Raw genomic sequence first — 23319 nt, forward strand, 5'->3', positions numbered from 1 at the left:
TTTGACTCTCTGTTTACTACAAATGAGTATTGGTGGAAAAAAAGAGAGGGATTTTAGAGAGATGAAGTCAAATTTATTATCAAATTAATTTATTGTAATAATATTTCCATTCTCTTCTTCACTCTCTGTGTCTTTTCTTATTTTTCAAATCATAGTGCTCTCATTCTTGTGATTTGACCTTTCTTGACCTCTGCTTCTAGAGCCAGTCCAGAGCCCCCTGCTGCTCAGAGGGAGTATCTACTGGACCCTCCAGGCATTGCTTATGGAACTGATGAGGACAGAGTTGAAACTGACTCTGCATTGGCAGTACAAGAAGAGGAAGAAGAAGAACTCTTAACAATCACTGAAGGCAACATCATGGAGGAGGAGAGTTCCTTCTTAGAGGAAGTTCTGAACTCCTTGACGCCGCTGTCACTGGGCCTGGAGACTGAAGGTGTTGTCTTGGATATGAAGACGGAAGAGGAAGTGAAGAAGAGGGAGGTGGAGGAGCAGGAGGATGTGGAAGAAGAGGAGGGAGAAGGAGAGGAGGTGAAGGAGGCAGTAGCTGAGGCTGATGAGCCAATCAGTCATCAGATTGCTTCTCCTGTCTCCCCCCTGTCAGATCAGAGCACCCAGGAAGAGGATGATGAAGAAGAAGAAGATCTAAATTGGACCACATCTTCCTGCAAAGCTGAGGAAAAGGAAGAGGAGGAGGAGCCAGAGGTTAAAAATGAAGAAGAAGCAGAGGAGGAGGAGGAGGAGGACAAACCTCTTCTGGTCCAGCAAGAAGAAGAAGAAGAGAAACATGAGGCAGAGGAAGTCAAAGGTCAAGAAGAAAATGATGTGCCTCTAGCAAAAACAGACGTGGTCGAAAAACAAAATGTGGTGGAGGAACACATGGACGAAGATGAGATTACAGTAGAGGTGGTGGCAGTAGAGCTGGAGAAGACACCAGATGTGGATGAAGAGGGACAGGAGGTTAAAGGAATGCATGATGAGGAAGTGGAAGAAAAAGGGAGAGAAGAGGAGGAAGAAGAGGGTGATGACACGGAAGAGACGGCAGAGAAGTTTCCTGATGGAACGAAGGAGGGATTCCAGTCTGAGGTCGCAGTGCAGGAGGCAGAAGAAGAGCAAGAAGAAGAGGACACAGCTGGTACTCTACAAAACACAGATGAGTCCCAAAGTTCTGCTGAGCCCTGTGACCTCATCGTTCCATCATGCGAACTCCAAACTTCCAACCAGAACTCTGAAGAGGAGAGGAACGATGAAGAGGAGGAGACAACAGAGGAAGTTGCAGAGATCGAACACGTGGAGGTCAAATCAGAGGGGGACAAAGACAATGATGCAAACCAATCAGATCCAGAGCAAGATGGCGGTGATGAAGCAGGTGTGGAGCTGGACTTGGACCAACCAGGGTCAGAAATGTTGCACCAAGACCAAACAGGTGTGGACCCAGCAGGTACGAAGCAGGATTCTGTTTGCATCAGGCCTTCATCTATTTCTCTCCCAGAGACTCAAATGCAAGACAGTGAGACCTCTAGTCCTACCAGTCAGATCAGCCCCAGCAGCAACACCACCACTCTCCACATCAACCTGGTCTCTCCCAGCTTAGAGAAAGCCCGAGCAGCGTTTGAGCTGCCGCCAAGCACCGTGGATCCCACTGAGGAACCTAGGGAGGAGCCTTCTCATGCAGACCTGGAGCAAAACCCAGCTGATGAAGAACCAGAAGAAGACTCTGCGGGTGGAGAACAGGGAACGCCATCTTCAGAAGCAGCAGCCACCCAGGAGGAAAAGGCAGAGGAGACGATCATCCAGCTGTCCAGTCCTTCAGATCAGAACAAAGCCCGCTTCACCATCGCCCCTGTTATGCATCGATTGCTCACTGCAGGAGACAACAAAGAATATGTCCTCCCTCGCTCTCCTTCTCCTCCACCAGCGTCCATCTCCTCAGTCTCCCCTCCGCCTCCGTCTCCTTCTATCGCAGGGCCTGAAGTCGTGGCGGAGGTGGAAGCTACGCCAAAGCCAGTGCCCCGAGTGAAAGCGGAGACTCCGAGTTCCAGTCCGGACAGAGCGAAGAACGCAGGGGCTTCTCCCGCCAAACCACAAAGCAATGCGACAACACCATCGGGTAAACCTCAGGCCTCAGCTGCTGCAGCCACAGAAGGTAGAGACATTAAGATGATCGATGGTGAGATCACAACTTGTAATTTGTCAGCTTTTATATTTGGGTCCTGGAGTTTCTTCTCTGTGTGACTCATAGTTTCTTTGAAGCATCTAAATCGAAGTCACATCATGAGTTGAATTTTCTGCTTGAGCTAAAGTCAAACCACGGACCAAACTTTTCCAACGTCTAATCAATCTACAGAGAGCTCCGTGCTGGTGGAGGGGAATCCCGATAATCCGTTTGGAGTTCGACTGAGGAGGACGTCGGCTCTTCACCGCAGCTCAGAGGAGGAAAACACAGAGGTTGTTAAATGTTTTATTTTTAATTAAAGAAGGTTTTAGATTGGAATGAGGGATTTTTCTGGTGTGTCATTGTTATTTACTGAGGCTGTTAAGTGGTTGTTCAAAGCTTATTTGATTGATTTGTTTACTCTTCCATCAGTGTGTCCACAAACCCCCTGCACAACTACCCAGCGCCAAAGTCGACTCACAACAGCCATTCAGTGTTAAGTCCCCAGTGAGTCAGCCAATCATCAAACCTGCCCTGCCGAAGAAACCAGACATACACGGAGACGCTGCAGGAAAACCCAAGCAGATCCCAGGTGTGTACAAATATACGCCAAAGCTGTAGGGCCCAATCAGGCGCAATCAAGGACGGCTGAACGTCCCTGTGGTGTCTCGCTGTCTCTCACTGTGTTGTTGTTGTTGTTTCAGACCCGGCAGCGGTTCGTGGTGGTTCTGGTGGATCAGATTCTCCCAGCTGGATCTCTGTGGCCAAACAGAAACAGAGGCTCTACAAAGAGAACTCACTTGATGAAATCACTGCCAAAAAGGTAGGTTGAAAAGTACAAGCCCTGAATGAATGAAGCCTGAAGGCAACACCAAAAGTCCCAGTGATCACAGCAATACGTCTTACTGTAGAACAGAGACTTGAGACTTTATCTTGACTCTGAACAAGTGTCTGTGCTACTTTCTGTCATCAGGAGGATCAAGAGAGGAAATCTTCACTGCCGCTGTTTGTCAGCAAAACACCTGAGTCCAAAGGTCAGAACACACCTTTTTTTCTGGTGCTTCTTGTGAGGTGACATGATATTCACATTCACAAGTAGCTGCTTTCTTCTGCCATTCTGTGGTTGAATGTGTAATTTTGCTTCCCTCATGTGGACAACCTCTGCTACTGCAACACAATACTGATTGAGCCACAATACCACAATTTAACCCTCAGTTACGAAAGAAATGTGACATGTTTGTGTGTGTGTTTTCTTTTAGTGAGTCCAGTGGATATCACCAAGTCTGCAGCTCCGGTGGAAAAGGAGACCAGGAGGGCTTTCTCTCCTCCGACTCCAGTGCCAGCCCAACCAACAAAAACACCGTCACTCCCCTGCCCTGTTGCCCCCAAACCCCATGTGACCTCTGCCCCCAAACCCCATGTGACCTCTGCCCCCAAACCCCGTGTGACCTCTGCCCCTGCCACACCTAAAAAACAACCCCAGCCCAACCCATCCCCCCAAACTCCACTTCCTGTTCCCCAAAGATCTCCTTGCACAAGCCCTCCATCTGTCTCCAAACCTGCCCTGCCGCCGTCATCCAAGTCGCCCCAGCCCCAAAGCTCACCGCTTTCCATCCAAAGACCCCCGCAGTCCAGCCAGACCCAGTCCGCCCAGCGGGGCCTAGCCCCTGATTTGCCACAGGATGAGCCCCCCTGGATGGCCCTGGCCAAGAAGAAAGCCAAAGCCTGGAGCGAGATGCCCCAGATTGTCCAGTGATGATGAGTATCAACATGTAAATAAGGTCAACAGGGATGAAGGGCACTGAGAGTCAGGGGATGGACCAGAATGCATTTGCACACAAAGATTATGTATTGATTGTTTTCTTATTTCCTGGTTACTATGCTGTCTTCTGATTAGTTTCCAAACCCTCCGCTCATGTAGCTAAAGGGACGCCCCAGTTACACTCCTGCTTTCTCTCCTTTGATTACACTTAGAGTGGATCCATACCTGTGCGTATTCATTGAATTGTAACGTGCCTGGGTGTCAGAGTGGGTTTCTGGACATCTCTATGGTCCATGTGAGATCTGTGAACATTTCAGGGACGAAAGGAGACGGGATGTCATTTTACCAGAGGATGTATGAATGAAGAGAAAAGGTCCATCTTTGGGTTTGAGATTCTTCTGTTATGTCTTAAAAATGAGTCTGTGTGTTTCAGTCTCTGTGTTGATTTCATGGCTGGAGGGAGCAAAATCAGACAAAACGATTCTGCAGGAAAATGAACAAACTGCTGTTGGTTATGGGTTCTTGTAAAATGCTGTGTGTGTGTATGGAACTCTTTAGATCAACATGTGTATTTGTTGTAACTTGAACACTAAAATAATCATGTCCACTTTGTTAGCGAGTGCCGAGTGTCTCCAACATGTTTCAGGTTGTAAATTACAATTTTAATTTCTTCTTTTGATATGTAACCTTGAGAATATTTGCTCTCATGTTGTGTTGTCATGGAAATAGGAAAACTGTCATTACATGGACTTATCCCAGATCATTTTAATCCAGTACTTGGTGGTGGGATATGAAATATTTTCCGCAGGTAATTTCACCTGTAATTTAAACATGTACTATGTATGTAAAGGCGATATAAATCAAAATACCACTAATAAGTAACACAGAATAAAGCAAATAATTTCCTATGTATTGTACTTAAATCTGTCTCAAAGTAACAATATATGTTTTATGCATTTTGTTTTATTTTGTATTGCCTTTGACAATTTGTCTTGTATATAAAATGTGCAGTAAAGAACCAATGAGATCAGATTGTCTGTGGTTTTATTGACACTTGTCTTCTATGTTATATTAGCAGTGAGGACGTATTTATAGCGGGAACATTTTCATTCTGTCTTGGTTTCTGGTGACGTGCCTGAATGTTTCTGAGTAACTGCCTTCCAAGAGCAACTCGTAATATCACTGATCCAAGGACATGAAATATAAAACATTAATTAAACTGATAGGCTAGAACTAGAAATGCATTTCCTGGAGATTGGCACTTTCTAAAAACCCATGAAATATGTGAAAATGCTGAAAAAAAATGAAAGAAAGTAGCCTGAATTGCTCAAAAATGTCTGAAAGGTTGTTTGTACCTGAAGGAATGAAGTTTGAACAAGCAGTTTCAGTAACAACTAAGCGGAGACACAGAGCTGGGTCAGTATGAAGACAAGACAATTTCTGAAAACCACATGTTGAACAACTGACTCCCATGCAAAAACTGTAAGTCCTATCTGAAAACAGATTGGACCGTGAGAAGCAGGAGAACTTCCTGAGCGTAGGAATGTATTCTGGTACAAAAAGGCCAGAAGATAAAGGAGGACCAGTGAGTTGAAGAAGACCTTAATTAATTTTCACCACTGAACATGTAACATCATCAACCCAGCTCACTTGTGGTGTTTTTTAATGTCCATGCTCTCCCTAGGTCATGTCATTCAAAAGCATAACATCCAATTCCACTGTTATGCAAATGACACGCAGCTTTATGTTCCACTCACAACCTCCAACTCCAGTCTATCCTCCCCTCAGTGTGTGTATTTGTATTGGATGCTGTAATCGGTGAGCAGCCTGCTGAAACTCCCCAGATGTCTTTTCTGGGTAAGTTAGGTAACACTGCTGCTGCTGCCCTACTTTAGACACACACACACACACACACACACACACACACACACACACACACACACACACACACACACACACACACACACAGCCTCAAAATGACCAACCAAGATGTACGATGTGTGCGTCCGTGCCAAGTATCCATAGCAATGACTACTGGGTGCTGACCTTCTCATTTACAGGTTATATAACCAACCGACTTGGCAAAAATCAGAGGTGACGAGAGAGAGAGAGAGAGAGAGAGAGAGAGAGAGAGAGAGAGAGAGAGAGAGAGAGAGAGAGAGAGAGAGAGAGAGAGAGAGAGGTTACAGTGATTAGAAAAATGGACTACTTTAAAGCCACAATGAGGGATATCAGGCTCCATGTGTAATCATACAGAGGCGTTGTTAATGCGCCCTGTGAGGCACCGAGGTGATGACAGTGAGGATTCTTCTCCTCTTCAACAATCGGCTCATACGCATGTTCTTATTTTTCTTGGCTGTAACACACACTCACACACACACACCACTGCTTCCTTCACACTTTGCTTTTCTTCAGCGCCTTCTTGCTCCAGAGGAGAACTCCAGAGTTTCCTCCTGAGCTCCACTGACTGCTGACTTAATAACACATTTGAGATTGAAGATCATGGAGAAATCTCATCCTGCTTGTTTGCTAGCCATTTCCTATTTCCTAATCTCTTTCAAGTCCTTCATATTTTCATGAAATTGAAAGTTCAGGAAATGCATTTCTAGTTACACACCTGTTTCTCACCTGTGTGATTGTCCACCTTGCCTTGATTGGTCACACCTGTAGCTGATTGGCCTCACCTGTTCTTGATAGGCCCTCATTCCTTTGTGTATTTAGTCTTTGTGTTTCCCTCTGGGCCAGTTTGGCTTTGATCCTTTGTACCAAGCAGTCCAATATATTTGCTAGTGTTGGTGCCCTTTGTTTTCCTGCTCTAAGGCAGTAGTTTGGATTTGTATATTGCATCTCTATGTACTGAGCCCTGCTTGTAGTCATGATGTTTTGCCTACAAGCAACTTTCCTACCTTGGCCATCTCAGTATGGGTTGATGATGTCACCACTCATCAGTAATCTGAGCTGATATCAACACAATCAAAGGAGGCTTAGATCAGGAACACAAACCTTTTGGTTTATTCACAAGCTGTAGCTCCAGACATGAACCTTTGCAAACATTATGCATACCTAAGTTTTACTATCAAAAAACAGGCTTGTACATATAACATCAGACATGTACAGACATACATTCATCCTGTGTAGATGCAGACAGATTTAGAGGCCATGCTTTTGGACAGGAGATCAACAGCTAGGCAATTTACTGTTTGGACATTTGAAAATGAGGAGAGTCTGGTGTCAAGTGTTTCGGACATGAATGACCAAGGCCAAATAGTAAAGCAAGACAGTTCCACATAGCTGTTGGTTCAAATCCCATAGCCATAAATGAGGAAGACTTAATAGGACAAGAGACGCTAGTTAGTGTCCTGGGTGCTGCAGCTTTTCTGGGCATCAATTATGTGGGCGTCAGCTTCAAGTTGGCTCAACTAAAGCTTGAGGTTATGAAGATGTCCAAGGAAGATAAATCAGGAGCTCTGCTAAATATGTGGGATCATCTTTAACATAGAGCCCACACAGAAACTCAGCATGATAGCAAGTGTGTGTGTTATGAGCCAAGAACCAAACAATGAAGTGTAAAATGAAAACAGTCAGTAACAAAGCAGCCTAGTTTTACTTTTTTGGGGCTGCAGGGGATGCTTTTTATGGGACATGGACACTTTTCTATGTTTAGACTCTGAATTAGTCTTCCAATACAGATTTTTTAAAAACAAGGACAGAAACACAGCAAAATCCGGGAGCATATTTCCCTTTCCCATCTTTGTGGACACACTCTAATGGGGAGCACAGGTAGTTTGCACTTTCTCAGGTCAAGGTGAATATCTGATAGGTGGAAAGAAAACATGCCCACTTCTTGTTTTGTATAGCATAGTTGGATAATAAAGTACTAATTTCCAACATGTACAATGATCATGACTTCACACGCATACAGTAGATTGCTGCTGAGGCGTTGTGTCCTTTTCTCGCTCTTAATGCTCAGTTGGGATCGTCGCGTATTCTCTGCTGTTACTTAATAACCACCTGCTCTTTGAGTGAGGCCTGTGATGAAAGAAATACTTTGTGTAATGACTGTGATTACTATGATTGTAGGCTCAGCCAGGGCCGACAGGCATGAAGATAAGCAGGAGTTTTGTTTAGAGAAAAGTGAATTCTCTCCCCGGTGTTTTAACAAACATCTCACAAATCTGACTCGATAACACTGGAATACTACAGGGCTTCCACCTATCAAAATCCTTTATACAGGCAAATTCCAATGACTGTTTGAATGTGCAGAACTACCTGAGGGCAGTTATTTCTACAGCTCTGTGCCAGATGTCAACAGTTTGAGTCACATGGGTTATAAACATACCAAATAAATACCAACATGACCTTAACTTCTTCTTGTACACAACCTCACTCTAGTTGCTTTTGCAGCTTAAGAAAAAAACGTTAGAAATCCAACATAAGGCACTAGAACATTTGTTTGAAAGGAACAGCAACTCACAGAAATGATTTAAAGCCTAAACGCACCCTCGACCTTTGTGGGGGTATGAACAGAAGATTACACCTCATTCATAAGTGGAGTCTTTATGTCGTGTGTCTGTTTGATGAAGCTCAGCTGATGGTTTTCAGGGGAATTTTGTCATTATTATTCATCACATGATTAATTTGAACTGTACCAATCATTACAACACTGCCTTAACAATGACTTTTAATAGGGAAAATCTGAAAAAGACTCCAGTTTGGCTTCAATGAAAACAATATTTCTTCCAATAGAATGCAGTAGTTTGTGATTATTAATACACAAATACCTTACACACATAATTACCAATCAGCTCTGTGAGGGTGAAGTGTTCTTAGTGTTAAACTGTGACATTGTTCCATTTCTCCATCTCTCACTTTGGCCCGTTAAATAAGCAAGAAGAACAAGTGTGATCATTTCCACATGGCAACACTTTTAACAACCATTTCCTGTATTTTTACATATAAAATAAGAAGATCACCATGAGATAAATATAAATGAGGAAAATTAGAAAATTAGAAAACCCTACTGACGTAGAAACGTGTAAAATCGGACATGTATATAAAATAAATGATGATGACTCTTTAGAAGGCAAAGCTCAACCACCTGACGGAGCTTTGGCCACATTAAACAGTCACAGCCACAGATATCAGCAAGGCCTCAAGAGTTAAAACTGCAGTTACCGAAGATGCTCTCAGGAGTTCTCCTTCAAACATCTCAGATTCCTTTTCCCCAAACTTCTATTTACGCTGTGATGTTATTGAACACCAAAGAGGGACCGTCACCTAACGGAAGACGTAGAGAACTTACTCATACACAGCAAACTGCTTCACTACATCGCCGTGGAGAGAAGGCACTGGCCTTCACTAAATCATTCTGTCTGTGGACTTCAATGGATTTAACTCTGAAGCAGCTGTTGTTGTTTAGTGTTTCACCGTGTTTGTTAAAGTATTCAACAAACAACTACTTCCAATGGGAATCCTAATACTATTTAAACTAAATAAATATAAAGAGAGCCCACAGCACTGTTTCCTTCCCTTACTTACTCAAAAGTGAAGGTGCAACTCAGATAAGAATAAATACAATATAAATACCCGGCTTTGAGCACAGGAGATAGCGTTAACAAAAAAGAAGTTAGCACGGTTGGAATGATTCGGCTGCTGGCTGCAGTGCGGGACAGGAGGCTCTCTTTATGCCTCAGCTGCAGACTGCTGACGGCGGGGGGAATCCAAATGTGTTGAAGTCAACACAACTCGCATTATGGCAGGGCCAATAAAAACACATACTACATTTGGCTCACCGGTGATCTAAAAATAAGCGGCCGGGGCGGGAATTCACCCTGGGGCTCGGGTTGCCAGAGACTTCCACAGTCGCCGCTTGTCCAGCGGTGGCCGCTTGTTCGCTCCGAGCTGTGGATTCTGTGCGTGAATTAGTGTTCTGGCTTCTATCGTAGCCCCGAGTTCTCTGGGCCCACGTGTACGTCAGGGGTTCTGACTCCCTGAAGGGCCGCGTGTGGGACAAGGAGCAGCGCAGCATGTTGCTTTGTGAAATGTAAACAATGTCAATGCACACTCACACACTCACACACACACGCACACACAGTTATAAATAATGAAGAAGAGAAAATCAAGTAAAAAAAAAATTAATAACACACGAGCGCCTTAAAGCCATTAAGCGCCCCGTTATAAAGATTCAGTCCACTGTTGCTCAGCTGCAGCGCCGGGTGAGACGGAGGAAGAACTGGACGAGAGGAGGAAGACAAAGTCACTTCTGATACTGATTAGTAGCGATACTTTGATGTGCTGTCCAGTCCCAATGTAGACTGATGAGACAGAGTGGGGAGCTGCTGTGGTCGTCCATGTAGTGAGTCCATGAGTGGAGCGACTCGCCACAGCAGAAAAGCTTCTTCTCCTTCTGCCGTGTGAGTTAAAACGCTTACTTGTTTTGTTTTTGCTTTTGTTTCTGGGGGCCGCGACTTGCAGACCCGTGCATGAGGAAGATCAGAGAAAGAGGAGCGTGGAGGACGGAGCGAGCGTGCGGAAGCCTCACCGCCACCGCCGTCTTACCGGGTCAGTTTGTTGGGTAATGAAGCGTTCTGTATGTAGCATGCACACTCCAGCATGGTTACAGTAAGCTCCTCTAAGTGAATCTAAATCAGTCACTCATAAATATAGCCTACGATATTGAAGTGTCCCTGCTGCCTAAGCGTAGCACGAGCTGCTTGTTGGATATGAGGGTCATGTCGCTCTGGTTGGTCGCTGCATGGAAGGGAAGATGCTGCTCGAGTGTTTCTCCAGATACATGTGAGCTGTTTGAGACGGAGAGGTGGCGCTACAACAGGCCGGGGTGCCACAAACACCAGTTCATTTGTGCGTCGGAAAGGGGGGAAAAATGCGGCAGGTCAACTGCTGCTGTGGGGGAGGAGGGGGAGGGGCCGGGCGGGGGAACGACGTCACCGGTGTCTGCCCTGGGCCATGAAGAGCAGAACTTTGCGAATGCCGCTGAGGCGATCTTTCAGAGAGGTGTGGGCCAGGAAGGGAAGCTGAGCTCGACCCTCCAACGGGAGGACGGCGAGTAACCACCAGCACCACGACGGACCATTTGGACTCGCCTGAGGAGAGGAGAGCCAAGAGAGGGGGGGGGAGAGTTAGAAATTGTCACCATGTGAACAAAAACAGGAATAAAAAGCAATGTAGTAATAGTCCTTTATGTCAAACTCCCTTCATACAGAAACATATATAGGTCTGTAAAAATCACACATAAAATGTAACTTTGTGTGTGTGTGTGTTTACCTGAGGGTCAGAGTCTTTCTCAGGCATGGGTCCAAAGTGTCCTTCTATACGTTCTTTCTGCTCAGCTTTGAGGGAGTTCACCCACACCAGCGCCTGGTCGTACACGGCGTCATGTAGAGACTGCAGCTCACGCTTTGCCACGCCTTCCACCTGAGAGCAAACACACACACAAATCATCAGGTTACATCCATCCATCACGTCACCGTTCCAATACACCTCCCAGCGTCTCTTTAAAGACCTTTGCCCCTGTTCTCCCTCAGTTCTCCCCTCTGCCGTACCTTCACGTCCTCCAGATATTCGATATCGCCCGTGTTGTATCCGTCCCTCTCTCTGTGCTGGACGACTTTGAACCTCCGTCTGCCGATCGTGTCCGCGACTGAGCGGCCGTCAGAGAAGAACTTCACGTCACGGATCTCCAACAGGCATCCGTAGTCTGCGAACCTGTGGGGTTGGGAGGGGAAGAGGAATGTCAGGGATGATGATGATTGAACAGATTTCGTGTCTTTCTCCACACACATGCCAAGCACGAGCACTGACCCTTTGCTTTTGTCTCCTAAACACATGCCGAAGCAGTTGGTTCCCGTCTCCATGCAGCGGCGGATCATGAGCCTGTAGCAGGGCTCGAAGATGTGAAGGGGACACGGCACAGTTGGGAAGGCCATGGTGCACACGAAGATAGGCACGTTCTTATTCAGACTGGAACAGAAAAGAAAGAGGGAGGGAAAAAAAGGATTTGTTTTAATGAGGTGAACGTGAAAGTTACATTCCTGCATCTAAAATACCTGGAAGAAATGTAGAGGAACAAACACGGCAACAGAGACAAAAAGAAGCTTGAGTGTTTGTATCATTGTAGACTTTAGTGTAGTTTTCATTCTTAGACTTGTTAACTGACCCCAAGCAAGGCAGTTATGAAAACAGATCACTTCCGTTCCACTCCCTACAGGGGAGCTTGCTGCTGGAATGTGACGCATGTGTGTGTGATGTAAGGTATGGGAGGGGTCAGTGGGGTAAGTATACATTAAGTAGGTCAGTGGGTCAGACAGAACACTTTAACCTACACACAAAGGGTTTGCTGTTTGTGACACGCAGATATAAGGAGTAAAGACTTACTTGGAGAGCTCCGCCATCTCCTCCTGGTTGATCTTCTGTCTCTCCGTGAGCTCAGATGGAAGATACTTGGATATCAGGTTCTCCATTAGTTCAGTTTTGTAGTACTGCCGCCGTGCAAGGTACTGGAGAAAGAAAGAAAGAAAGCACACAGACAGGCTTTTAGACGTGTTGCCTCATGTACAATTATCATATGATATTGCCTGTAGTGTTGTGTGTGAGGTGTAACACACACGCATACACACCTCGGACAGCCCTTCTTTACACAGTGGACACTTGGGGTTGTGGTCCAGACATCTCTCCAGACACTGCAGACAGAAAGTGTGACCGCACGGCGTCGTCACCGGCTCGTAGAACAACCTGGGAGGAAAACACACACACTGTTAATACTTTGCAATATATGTGGGAGAAGGGTGCAGAGTACACACACACACACACACACACACCAAATACAACAATCCACTTCTTTGCTATCTAAGATTCCTCCTCTTTACATCTTTGGAAGCTTTGGGAGTCTTTGCAGCCAAGACGATTTGAAACGTTATTGGATCGCACAAAGGGGCGATTGATTCTAGACGCCGCTGAGCCTGGAAAGGTCCAGCTCCGAGTGATTCATTTGTCAATATAAACTCCTCCCAACTCAACACTGCTGCTGCCAAAAGAAACACGCTGCGGGGATTTGATTCGTTTCACAGAAGTCCTTTTTATTGGAGCTCCAAGAATTCCTGATATGACTTCATCATCTGAGGCCAAACAGGTCCCCGCTCCCCGCTGTGTGTGTGTGCGTGCGTGTGTGTGTGCAGGCGTTGTGTTTGCACATTAGTACAGTTTGGACTAATGTGCAAAGAAAATCTTGTGGCCTTGTGCGTCACTGCCTACAAACAAAGCTCAGCCTTGGCCCTGAACAGGACCGAGCGGAGGACAAGGCACCGGCCTGGCTCGCTTCTTTTCAGGCCTGAATTTAAGCTCTTATGTAAATCTCACCTCATACAAAGAGAACATTCCAGGTCTGCCGGGTCCAAGACTTCACCAAACACAGAGCTGGATGAATGGATGACTCCTACTGGCTCTGAAGAGGGAGAAAGGAGGAGAAAGAAATGTTTACTTCCATACATACATGGCTGAAGGTTATCACTGAAACTTTTTAACACATTGTATATATTGTTTGTAAGCTCACCAGGCTTGGATCTCTTGTGATGGTTGCACCCGTCCCCTCCTTCCTCCACAACCTCCTCCTTTTCTGTGCTCCATCGTTTCCTCTTCAGGAGAATACTCCGGCCGACCCTCCTGTCCTCTGTGTTGCCCTCTGACTTCTCACAGGGGCATCGTGGGATGTCAAGGGCAGGGGGAGGCAGGACAAAATTGGACTCTGATGTTAAATGACCAGGGGCGAGGGTCTGTAGGAAAGAGAAGGAGAAAAGAATGAAGGCATTGATGGAGACAAGGAGAGAGAGAGAGGGGAACAAACGTCCTCTCAATGTCACGCTTGATTTAGACCGGGCTGGCAACCCGGCTAGAGGGCTTCTCTTTACCTTGGAGGACGCGCTGATGCCGAGGGGTGGCGTGTGTGTGACAGAGGCTGTGTGTACGCGTGTGTCGGGCGGCGGGGGGCTGATTTTGAGGTGTGCTCTAGAGGACAGGACGCTGGTGGAGTCCAAGATGTGTTCAGGGACCTGGTCTGTGACCGGGGCCAAGAGATCGCTGAGGAGCTGCGACGAGACAGAAAGTCGTGATTTAGTTAATGTGATGTCGCATCGTGACAAACTGGCTGTTATGTCGGCTATGACTCAGAGTGTCGGCCTCTGCAGGAAACCTCTTGGGTGTTTAACACATATTTATCAAGATAAGAGTCTGTTGATGTGGTGAAATGTTAAGGCTTCAACAGCTTTCAGCTTTATGAAAGTATGGACGAATGCTATTCTGAAGACACACAACTTTTAGTGACGCCTGCAGTATAAATGTTGGCCGGGGGGTGAGACAGTGGACGTCACAGGGCACGAGCCGCCTTGGATGTTTACCTTGTGAGCCTCCGTCTTGGCCGGTCGACAGTCGGGCTCTATGGAGAGACAGACCAGGTACTCTCTGAGAGCTTCCTCTGTTCTGCCCAGCGACACCAGAGCCTGAGCTTTACGAACGTGACCCTGTGAGAGCGAGAGGAAGACGGATAACCACAAGTTAACCACAAGTTAACAACACGTTTGTCTGAAAATCGCATTGTCTGCCTGTGTATCTGTTCGGCTTTGTGTCCTACCTTTGACCAGTGAGGCATGAGTCTGCAGGCCGCCTCGGCGTCCCTCAGGGCCTTCTCGTACTGCCTCAGGGTCGAGTGTATCTGGGACCGGTTACTGAACAATATGTGGTCCATGGGTGCTGAGGAGGACAGGAAAGGAGAGAAACAGAGTTAGTTCATGCAGGCCCCAGTATTCTGCATAATAAGTAGAACTTTGCAGGGCAAGAACACAACCGGCAAGGCTCAGGATGCAGGGATTCTGGTTTTTCTGTGTTCTTTCTGTTTAAGTCAAGGCTTGTGATATTTGTGAGATTTCAAAAAGCTTGTTTCCACTGTTGTACAGGGGTTTAATCTGCCTTGATTTGCAGCTGCTGCTCATCTTCTTTTTCTATAGGCAGCAACGTCCCTTAAAGGCATTAGGGTCAATGGCTCCCTCGTGTGTTGAAGCCGAGTGTAGGAATGAGCATGTTAGAAAGACATAAGAGACAGGTATGCATGTATGCTATGTTCTCTGTATGTTGGATGACTAAATTCTCAACTGCAAATAATCCATAATCATTTATCCATTAACATTCATTCCTAAAATTATCCCAAGCATATATTAACTGTCCCAAGCCATGGCCTACTTTCATTATCTCACTCTATTTGAGTCTCCATTGTTGGATTTCCTTGTGTAAACATGGCGTGTTGCACTCTTGACATCTCGTGGGAATGTTGTTATATAAAATCTGAACTGGATTGAGTTCTGCAAAGTGCAAAACAAGTTCAGATAATCTTGTTTATTATATTTTATCAATATGCACTGACAGATTTACTATATTGATCCCATTCTTGTGGATATGAGGGAAATGCTCAATCAGACTTGTGATGTAATCAGTTAGATATTTAAGCGGATACATATTTCATGTGTTCAAACCTGCATTGTGTTGTCATGTGCATCAAACTAATCTTTAGAAACTCATCTCACAACCTACCACACAACATTTTCAAAACTCCTCATGGCCTCATTCAAACTGAAAACAAGGCTGTTGACTTTACTGGTAATACAAGCTGTCACTGGCATGGAGGAGGGAACATTCACAGGTGGATCAGTTGTCACATTACAAAACTCCTTCCTTGTAAAAAGCCACTTACAAAACCATGCAGCACTATCAAGGTCACCCACATTCCGGGTTTGGTAACTATGAAACCTTATGTAAACGTTGCAGTGGGTCCTATGGGAATGAGGGATGAAAGACTGGATGTTGATCTCTGCACAAGCTCAGGCTAGTTAAGAACTCAGGAGGGAGACCAGGAGGGGAAAGTAACAGAAATACTGTGCAAAAACAGAAACACTGCTCTGCTTTGCATGGCATTTAAATGGTTATAAAATAATAGAGGTGATCTTCAGATAATGTAGTTGAAACTGCAGGTCCAGCATCTGGCACAACATACCTGCTGCTAACTACAAACAAAGGCACCATTGTGAAAGCACAGTATTTGGTTTCAGCAGTTTTCACCTTGCACGTTCAGCACGTCACGTGAATGCGCGTGCACACACACACACACACACTACAGGGTTGCCTGCTGTAGTCCATAGTCTGTGCCTTGCTTGAGGGCATATGAGTTGCTGTTGCCAAGAAATCAGCACAATATTTTTCATTCTTCAGGCCTCTACTTTCCTGTGAGGCCATGGGAAAGTAGATTATTTCCATCCAGATGATAAAAACATGAATTTGGCAACATGTTCAAGGCATTCCTTTATGATAAACACTCTCCCCTTTGCACTCTGCCATGATCTGGCTCACTTCATTCCCACTGATTTGTTCTAAATCCATCCCTGTCCATGTGTGCGCTCCACAACTGCACTACGGGTAAACAATGGAAAAACAAAGGAAGAAACAAATTTACTCTGTCCATTCTGCAAGTCACAGCAGTGTGAAAGTGATCGGATTGGTGCGTCCAATGTAAGACAGTTATGTCATTCTTCGTTTACCTTTATTGATGATGAGACATTCGCTGAGTGGGCAATTTCCAGGCAATGAGTCATTTTGAACCAGATCCACAGAACACACCCAGACTTGGATTGGGCCCAGGACGGAACAATCTCTGTGCAGCCCAACTCCTGCAGCTGGCACTCACACTTCATGCTTTACTTCGGGTATTTATTGTTATGGCTGTTTTATTATTATGTTATTAAGAGATTATGTAACTGTATATGGGTGTGTTCTCCATTTGACAAGTTAAAGCAGCTGTCAGCTTGAGTGCCTAGTCAGAGAATTACACTACAATGTATTTCCTGCTTTCACCTCACACAGCCAAGTAAGTCACCCAGGGATCAAATTCAGTCAGGTAGGGTGAAGCTTCTCTAAGGAGGTTCTCCATTCCAACTATCATCTGACGCACACAACCTGAACTACAGCCTCGAGTTATTTGCTTTTCCATATTGGTTAACACTTTTGGGTGTGGGAGAATCTTCAAGTTCTTCAACCAGAACTAAGGAACATTCAACAATATATTCAATGAGAACATGATAAGTTTGTCATCACACTTAAAAATCCTTTCATTGACAGGGTTTCTGATTGAATCTATGGTTCTGACACAGTAGTGTGTTTACGCTGACATATGGACCTGTTAGTACACTAAAGCACTCCAGACATTTCTATGGACCATCGAAACTTCAAATTCAATAGTAACAAATAAGCAAGAGTCCCTGTGAATACTTAACGTAGATTATTTATCACTAACTTTAAATGCTGACAGTCTAGTGCAGCACACCAGCATGTATGGAGTAGCTCAGCATTATTCTTGTTGGTGGGGTGATATTTGCCCTAAAGGAGACTTAACTGTAATGATGTTAAGGTTTCCTCCTCCTCCTTTCTCCTCTCTCCCACACATCACCTGAGTCTATACATGGCGGACTCCCTGCTGTGAGCGGTACAGAACCTAGTGGTGACCTGGAATAACACCCTTGACCTACATTCGCTTCATACAATGTGTCACGTTACACAATACGGGCGCAAGGGGGCGGATACGTGCTTACGCAATGTTTGGTCCGGTAGCCCAGCCTACATAAGCCTGTTACCCAACACATGGCGACACACATACACTCATAGACCCACAAATTGTCTCTATCAAACACACGACATCAAAACTATGTTGCATATTTATCTTTTCGTTCACCCCAATACGTTGAGCTTGTGCTGAATACGTCATAACACAAACAAGTCAAGCACAAAACCACAAAAGTAGAACAGAACAGGAAAGAATGGAGAATAACTCTCGATCATACACGTAACTTATTTGAATTCACAGTTTAGGGGGAGAAGTTTGCTTTGTTATGCGTCTGCAAACCTCATTAACCAACCAGCATCTTTAAATGGCGTGTATAAAGAGAGCCTGGCTGTAAATAAGTTTAAATGTCGTACCTATCAGTATCGCCTGGTCGTATTTCTCCAGCGCAGCCTCCATCTTCCTCTCGGCGTACAGCCCGTTGCCCTCTCGCCTCAGCTGGCCGGCCTGGTGCAGGGTCGGGAACCACTTGGCCAGTAGGCTACTCAGCACCACGTTGACCCGGTAGTTCTGGACGTCGTCTACTTTGGCGCTGTGCCGGCACTCTTTGCACACGGTGGGCCGCTCCTGCTCCTTCTCCGGCTCTTTCTCCTTCTTCTCTCGCTCCAGACACTTTTTGCAAAAGCAGTGTCCGCACGGCAAAGTCACCGGCTCGAAGAGGAAGCCCAGGCACAACCGACACGAGAAGTCGTTGTGCCCGCAACCTGTAGCCCCGGCACCCGGACACCGTGTCACCGCCGCCGCCACCGCCTCCTCCACCCTCCGCAGGGTACTGTTCAGGTGGTCGCCCCCGTCCCTCCTCCTGATGCTCCCGGACAGGTACTCTATGAGCTTCACCAGATGTGCAGGTCTCAGTCTCTCGATCTCCGAGGCTTGTCGGTAGACGCCAAAAGCTTCCGTAAATTTACCTGCGAACGCGAGAGCGTCAGCCCGCTTCACCATCAACTCCAGCCGGCTACTTGGCTCTCCGAGTCCCGCTAGCTGGCACTCGTAGATATCCGCTGCTAAGTCGAAGTTTCTCGACTGGAAAGCCTCGGCGGCCAGCTGTAACATGCTCTCACTCTCCGTCCCCATGGCGCCAGGCTGCTGGAAGAACTCTATGTGACGCATGTGTGCTTGTTACCTGCGCTGCCATTCATGTTTCCCCCCCGCAGCGGAGCTCTGAGTAGCACACTGCGGTTCCATGGTCCGCTCCAGGAAGTGTAATGTAGTTCTCAATGGAGCAGCCAGGGAGGAGAAGAGAAAAAAAAAAGGGTTATGTAAAAACTTGTGTCACATGACGCCGGACAGCTGTTCTCATTGGTCGAGTTGGGAAACTGTTACAAAACAATCTGCCATAACAGTTTGAGGGTCTGACCCGCCGACAGCCTGGGGGGTCAGAGGAGGGAGGGGGGCACGACCTCTTTATCTGGCTCATCCACACTGTTATGAACCAGTAATGCTCATTTAGACACCTACAAATATACTGCACTGTGTTTACACTGGCATAAAAAATAAATAGAGTAAACATAACTATTATCCACCACTTTTTTCACTGTATCATTGCTTTTTGGCCCATATTTTACAGCTTGTTCACATTTTTTTCTTCCAATGTGAAACTGTCTGTGATGATAAGTAGCTGCTCAGAGCCCTGTGATGATAAAAAAAAGGTTGCATGGTTGTTTAAGAACAGATTTTGAAATAAAAACTAAATGATTTATTTGAAAGCATTTAACTTCTCCATCTTTTATTTTTCTATGCATACCAAAAAGTATTTGGAATCTACTACTGTTTGTAATTTTGTAATAATATAAGCGACTGAGGCTGGTCACCAGCTTTAAGTGATTGTTCAGACGTTAACTTGTGTTTGTTCCGTCTTTCCAGTGTCACTGATAGTCCAGGTTTGACCCTTTGTCTCACTGGCAGTGTGCTGCTCCAAAATTAATGCAAGTGGATACATTGCCCCAAACGACAAGATGTGAGCAGCGATCCAAAACTGACGAATCTCTTTAACAAAGCACACCAGCACAGAGAAAGGTTAGGAGCAATCTTTACAGACTCCTGACTCCCTAAACAGCAGAACTACTTTTTTCTGTCTGAAATACAAGGACTCGCCCTGTCTCCACCAATTTCCCCCATCAAATACAGTGTATTGGTCACACAAAGGCATTTATTGGATGTAGAAGAATATGAGTAAAACTTTTACCACCACTTAAGACTCGTTGTCTCCGCAGGGCCAACACCATCCTGAAAGATGCATCCCACCCTTGTAACTCCCTGTGCTGTCTGTTATCCTCTAGAAGGCGATACAGATCACTGAACACGCGCACCACCAGACTGAAACACAGCTTCTTTGTAAGGGCCATAAGTGAACTCAACAAAATCAAAGATTAGACAATTAGTACCCCAAAAGTCAATTGCAATATTGGGACATATTGGGACATATTGGCATCTTGGACATATTGGGCATCTTGAGCTATGGTCATCTGCAGCTATGATGTCATGTGATGTCATATGGGGCATGGGACATGCGATGTCATATGGGGTGTTGTGGGATGTCGTGATGTCATGTGATGTCATATGTCATATGAGACATCTTGAGCTATTGGGACATCTTGAGCTATGGGACTACTTATGTTTGAATGTATGAATGGAACTGCGTGTTGTTTATTTATTGTTATTTATTATTTATTTATAGTTGTTTATTGATAGTTTATTGCTGTTTATTTATCACTGTTCAAATATTCAGGCACAGCACAAATGCATTTTGTGGTATCATCATGTACAGTGACAATAAACGCTATTCTATTCTATTCTATTCTATTCTTTTCTATTCTATTCTATTCTATTCTATTATCCAGGTCCAGGTCAATGATGCAACAGGCTAAGCTAAGTAGCCCACGTGTGCCTCTCCTTTGCCTCATCCTCCATAACTCAAGCATTCAGTTTGTGGGTCAGGAGGGCACCTCAGCATGTGAACCCTCAACTAAAACCCTCCTGTTTGAAAGACTTCTTCCTTTGTTGCCAGCCTTCCACTTAAACTATTTAGATCTTAGAATATGGCCACGTAAGTATGACCATCTGATAGAGTTTGATCTTTATCCACAGCTTGAAAAGTAAAGCCACACCCACACCTCTCCAATTCAACCCCTAACAGTTTCTAAAAGCATTCTTAGTTTCCAAATGTGTACCTTAAACATCAACGTATTAGTAACCACTGAGCTGGAGAGCACTTTGGAAGTAATGAGAGTCACTGTGGATCTGAATTCTACACTCTAAAGCATTGCAGGCACAGAGCAGGAATGCGTCCAGCACTGCTCCACCTTGTCACCTCCCCCAAACTGTTTTGCATCCTCCCACTAAATTGTTCCATAACGCTTGGGCAGGGGCCAGAGAAACTTGTGCAACGGTTATACAAACTGAGCAGGTGAAGACATTCATGTAATCATTTGCATCAGAAGAGGCGGACGTCGACCTCTCTCACTGACCCTCAGATCCATTTCTCGGGTGTCAGACATAACAGCACAAGGCAACACATCTTTGTCAGCTGACGACTTACCAAACTGACCCATCAGCATCAGTCTTTGTTGCATAGAAACGTGTTTGCATAATGTGTTGTTGTGTTAAATAAACAGTTAGCAAACGAATGAATGCTAAAGGGCTATTAGATAAATGTATCAGCCCATTGTTTTTACTACAAGTGCTACTACAGATGAGAATGAAAGGGAGTATAAGTATAACTAGTTGTCTTTGTTATGAGTGCACATGTACTGTAATAAGAAGCCTGGTGTAGTTAGAGGCAGGTGGAGGTTAAGGTTTTACTCTTATAACTCTGGTTAAGAGATTATCTGGGCTAGGAGCCTATCACGACCAGAATAAGCAGCATTGGCATGTGTGTGAGTGTGTGTGTGTGTGTGTGTGTGTGTGTGTGGGTGCGTGGGTGTGTGTATTCGATGCAGATTACCGTCTAGTTAGTAAAGTAAGTGCTTGTGTCGCTAGTAGCTGTATTAATATAGGTCGGCTTTTCTATCTTGTGAACTCAATCCAACACAAATGCACAAACATTGACTGACACACACACACTCTCACACTCTTGCAGAAAGCTAACATAGACACGGACTGACACCTATGCAAATGAGCACACGGATACAGGCTGTTATGCAACACGCACAGAGCACCTTGAAAGATTGTGTGTGTGTGTGTGTGTGTGTGTGTGTGTGTGTGTGTGTGTGTGCGAGTGCGTGCATGTGCATGTGTGTTTGTAAATAGGCCAACAGTGCAGTCTAGCCAGCTCTTCCAGAACAGACTGTCTGGACATTGTATACTGGGTCAGTACCAACGGTTTTATCAACACCCCAGACAGGAGAGCCCATTACACAACAGAGTCTCATTTGGCTGAATAGAGAGATGGACGATCGTGTAATGGATACTAAAGCTGCAAGTTTTTTTTTTATGTCAGAACACCAGCAGGATCTAATTTCCTACAGCCAATCTGATAGAACAAGGCTTTCATTAGATAGGGATGTGTACCCATACTGGACAGAAAGACAGGATAGAAGCAGGGACTCCAGAGTGTGGAGCCAGATTTGAAACTGATAGTGAGTTTGACGCATGTTCCTTTAGAATACGGAAACACGATAAGTCACGATAACCCAATTTAATCACGGATAAAAGTTTCTCATGGTTGTTTGAATAATGAGATACAGGCAGTTGACAGATCTGTTACGTATCAATTCAAGGAAAAGAGCTTTTGTGTAAAACATTGCCACTGAAATACAATCAGCACGCAATGTACCGAATGATTGAAGCTGACACCGCCTGCCTTGTTACAATAAATAAGAGAGGGAATCAGTAAGAACAGAACGTGTGTAACTTCAACTCCCCATTTAAGATTGCCTGTTAAAGTAGCAACACAATCCTTTGCCTTTTCAAAATTCATTACCAAGCTTCCATTAGACATCCCTGCATTTATTCATTTTATAATAAATGTTTTCCCTACTTTTATTTCCTAGAGCCTCCTTGTTCTTGAGTCATCCTAATGAAGTTTACTGAATACTGAAATATGAACAAAAAGAACTTCTGCTGCATTCACTAAGAGTTTGGCAGGGTTGAGTCATTACCACCTCAGAGGAACGACCCTGTTAAGGTCATTGCATGAAGATGGGTTGAGATTAGATATGAAATAACAATAGGCCCATATTTCCAATTTAGCTATAAATCCATCCTTCCATTTTCCACCCCTTATCCAGGCCATGGATGCAACAGGTAGCCCAGATGTCCCTCTCTCTAGCCGTGTCCTCATGCACTTCCTAGAGTATTCCATCATTTTCATCACAGGCCAGATGGGATGTATAATCCCTTCAGGATATTCTAGGTCTGTCCCGTTATTTCCTCCCAGTTAAACTGAATACCTCTCCGGGGGGGAATGTGTTCTATTTAGATGCCCAAACCACTTAAGCAAGCACCTTTCAACCTGGTGGAGGACCTTCTACTCTGATGTCTGCTGTCCTCACAGGGTGAACTCATTTCAGCCCCAGACTCATTCCTTTGGTCACTACCCAGATCTCATGACCAAAGGTGAGTGTTGGATTGCCTCCTGCTCTCTCTTTACCTAGGACAGTGCAGTGGAGCAGCAGTGCTTCAGTCAAACTCCTTCAGGTGCGTTGGCGGTTATCAGTGTATCACTCTAGATAAAATGTAAATTCATATAATAACCTCAAAGTCCTACATTTCAAATAAAGGAGATGAAAATAA

The 23319-nt window shown here is 45.1% G+C and overlaps 2 protein-coding genes across 8 annotated transcripts in view; one reads left to right on the forward strand and one right to left on the reverse strand.

The window, feature by feature from the left end:
- The window catches only part of LOC142992900 (uncharacterized), a 30539-nt gene extending 26250 nt beyond the window's left edge, over positions 1-4289 (forward strand). For all 6 annotated transcript variants that reach the window (XM_076143450.1, XM_076143454.1, XM_076143449.1 and 3 more), the window contains 6 exons: positions 201-2143; positions 2345-2445; positions 2585-2744; positions 2857-2975; positions 3126-3186; positions 3412-4289. In XM_076143450.1, coding sequence (XP_075999565.1) covers positions 201-2143; positions 2345-2445; positions 2585-2744; positions 2857-2975; positions 3126-3186; positions 3412-3908 — 2881 coding nt within the window. In that variant the 3' untranslated portion in view covers positions 3909-4289. The remainder of the gene's footprint in view (positions 1-200; positions 2144-2344; positions 2446-2584; positions 2745-2856; positions 2976-3125; positions 3187-3411) is intronic.
- Positions 4290-7093: 2804 nt separating this feature from the next.
- Positions 7094-18822, reverse strand: LOC142992865 (LON peptidase N-terminal domain and RING finger protein 3-like). Of its 2 annotated transcripts, XM_076143399.1 has the most exons (12): positions 17943-18822; positions 14557-14675; positions 14324-14446; positions 13838-14014; positions 13483-13702; positions 13290-13374; positions 12551-12665; positions 12309-12430; positions 11736-11894; positions 11477-11639; positions 11199-11348; positions 7094-11017 (listed from the first exon to the last, which is right to left on the reverse strand). In XM_076143399.1, exons 1-12 carry the CDS (start codon positions 18694-18696, stop codon positions 10859-10861), a joined length of 2346 nt encoding a protein of 781 aa, XP_075999514.1. In that variant the 5' UTR covers positions 18697-18822; the 3' UTR covers positions 7094-10858. The 2 variants fall into 2 exon arrangements, with proteins under 2 accessions (XP_075999514.1, XP_075999515.1); XM_076143400.1 differs by lacking the exon at positions 13838-14014 and having other exon boundaries at positions 17943-18821.
- Between the last annotated feature and the right edge of the window lie 4497 nt (positions 18823-23319).

The sequence above is a fragment of the Genypterus blacodes genome, unplaced genomic scaffold (assembly GCF_046128005.1).
Source record: "Genypterus blacodes isolate CSIRO-AG114 ecotype Tasmania unplaced genomic scaffold, CSIRO-AGI_Gbla_v1 ptg000024l_1, whole genome shotgun sequence".
Taxonomy (NCBI): Eukaryota; Metazoa; Chordata; class Actinopteri; order Ophidiiformes; family Ophidiidae; genus Genypterus; species Genypterus blacodes.

Excerpts from the sequence above, each read along its gene's own strand:
- LOC142992865 (XM_076143399.1), bottom strand. The coding sequence starts at position 18,696 with ATGCGTCACATAGAGTTCTTCCAGCAGCCTGGCGCCATGGGGACGGAG. Across the intron at positions 14,015-14,323 it reads CCAAGACGGAGGCTCACAAG|CTCCTCAGCGATCTCTTGGC; the intron begins GTAAACATCCAA and ends GTCTCGTCGCAG. Across the intron at positions 11,349-11,476 it reads AATATCTGGAGGACGTGAAG|GTGGAAGGCGTGGCAAAGCG; the intron begins GTACGGCAGAGG and ends GTTTGCTCTCAG.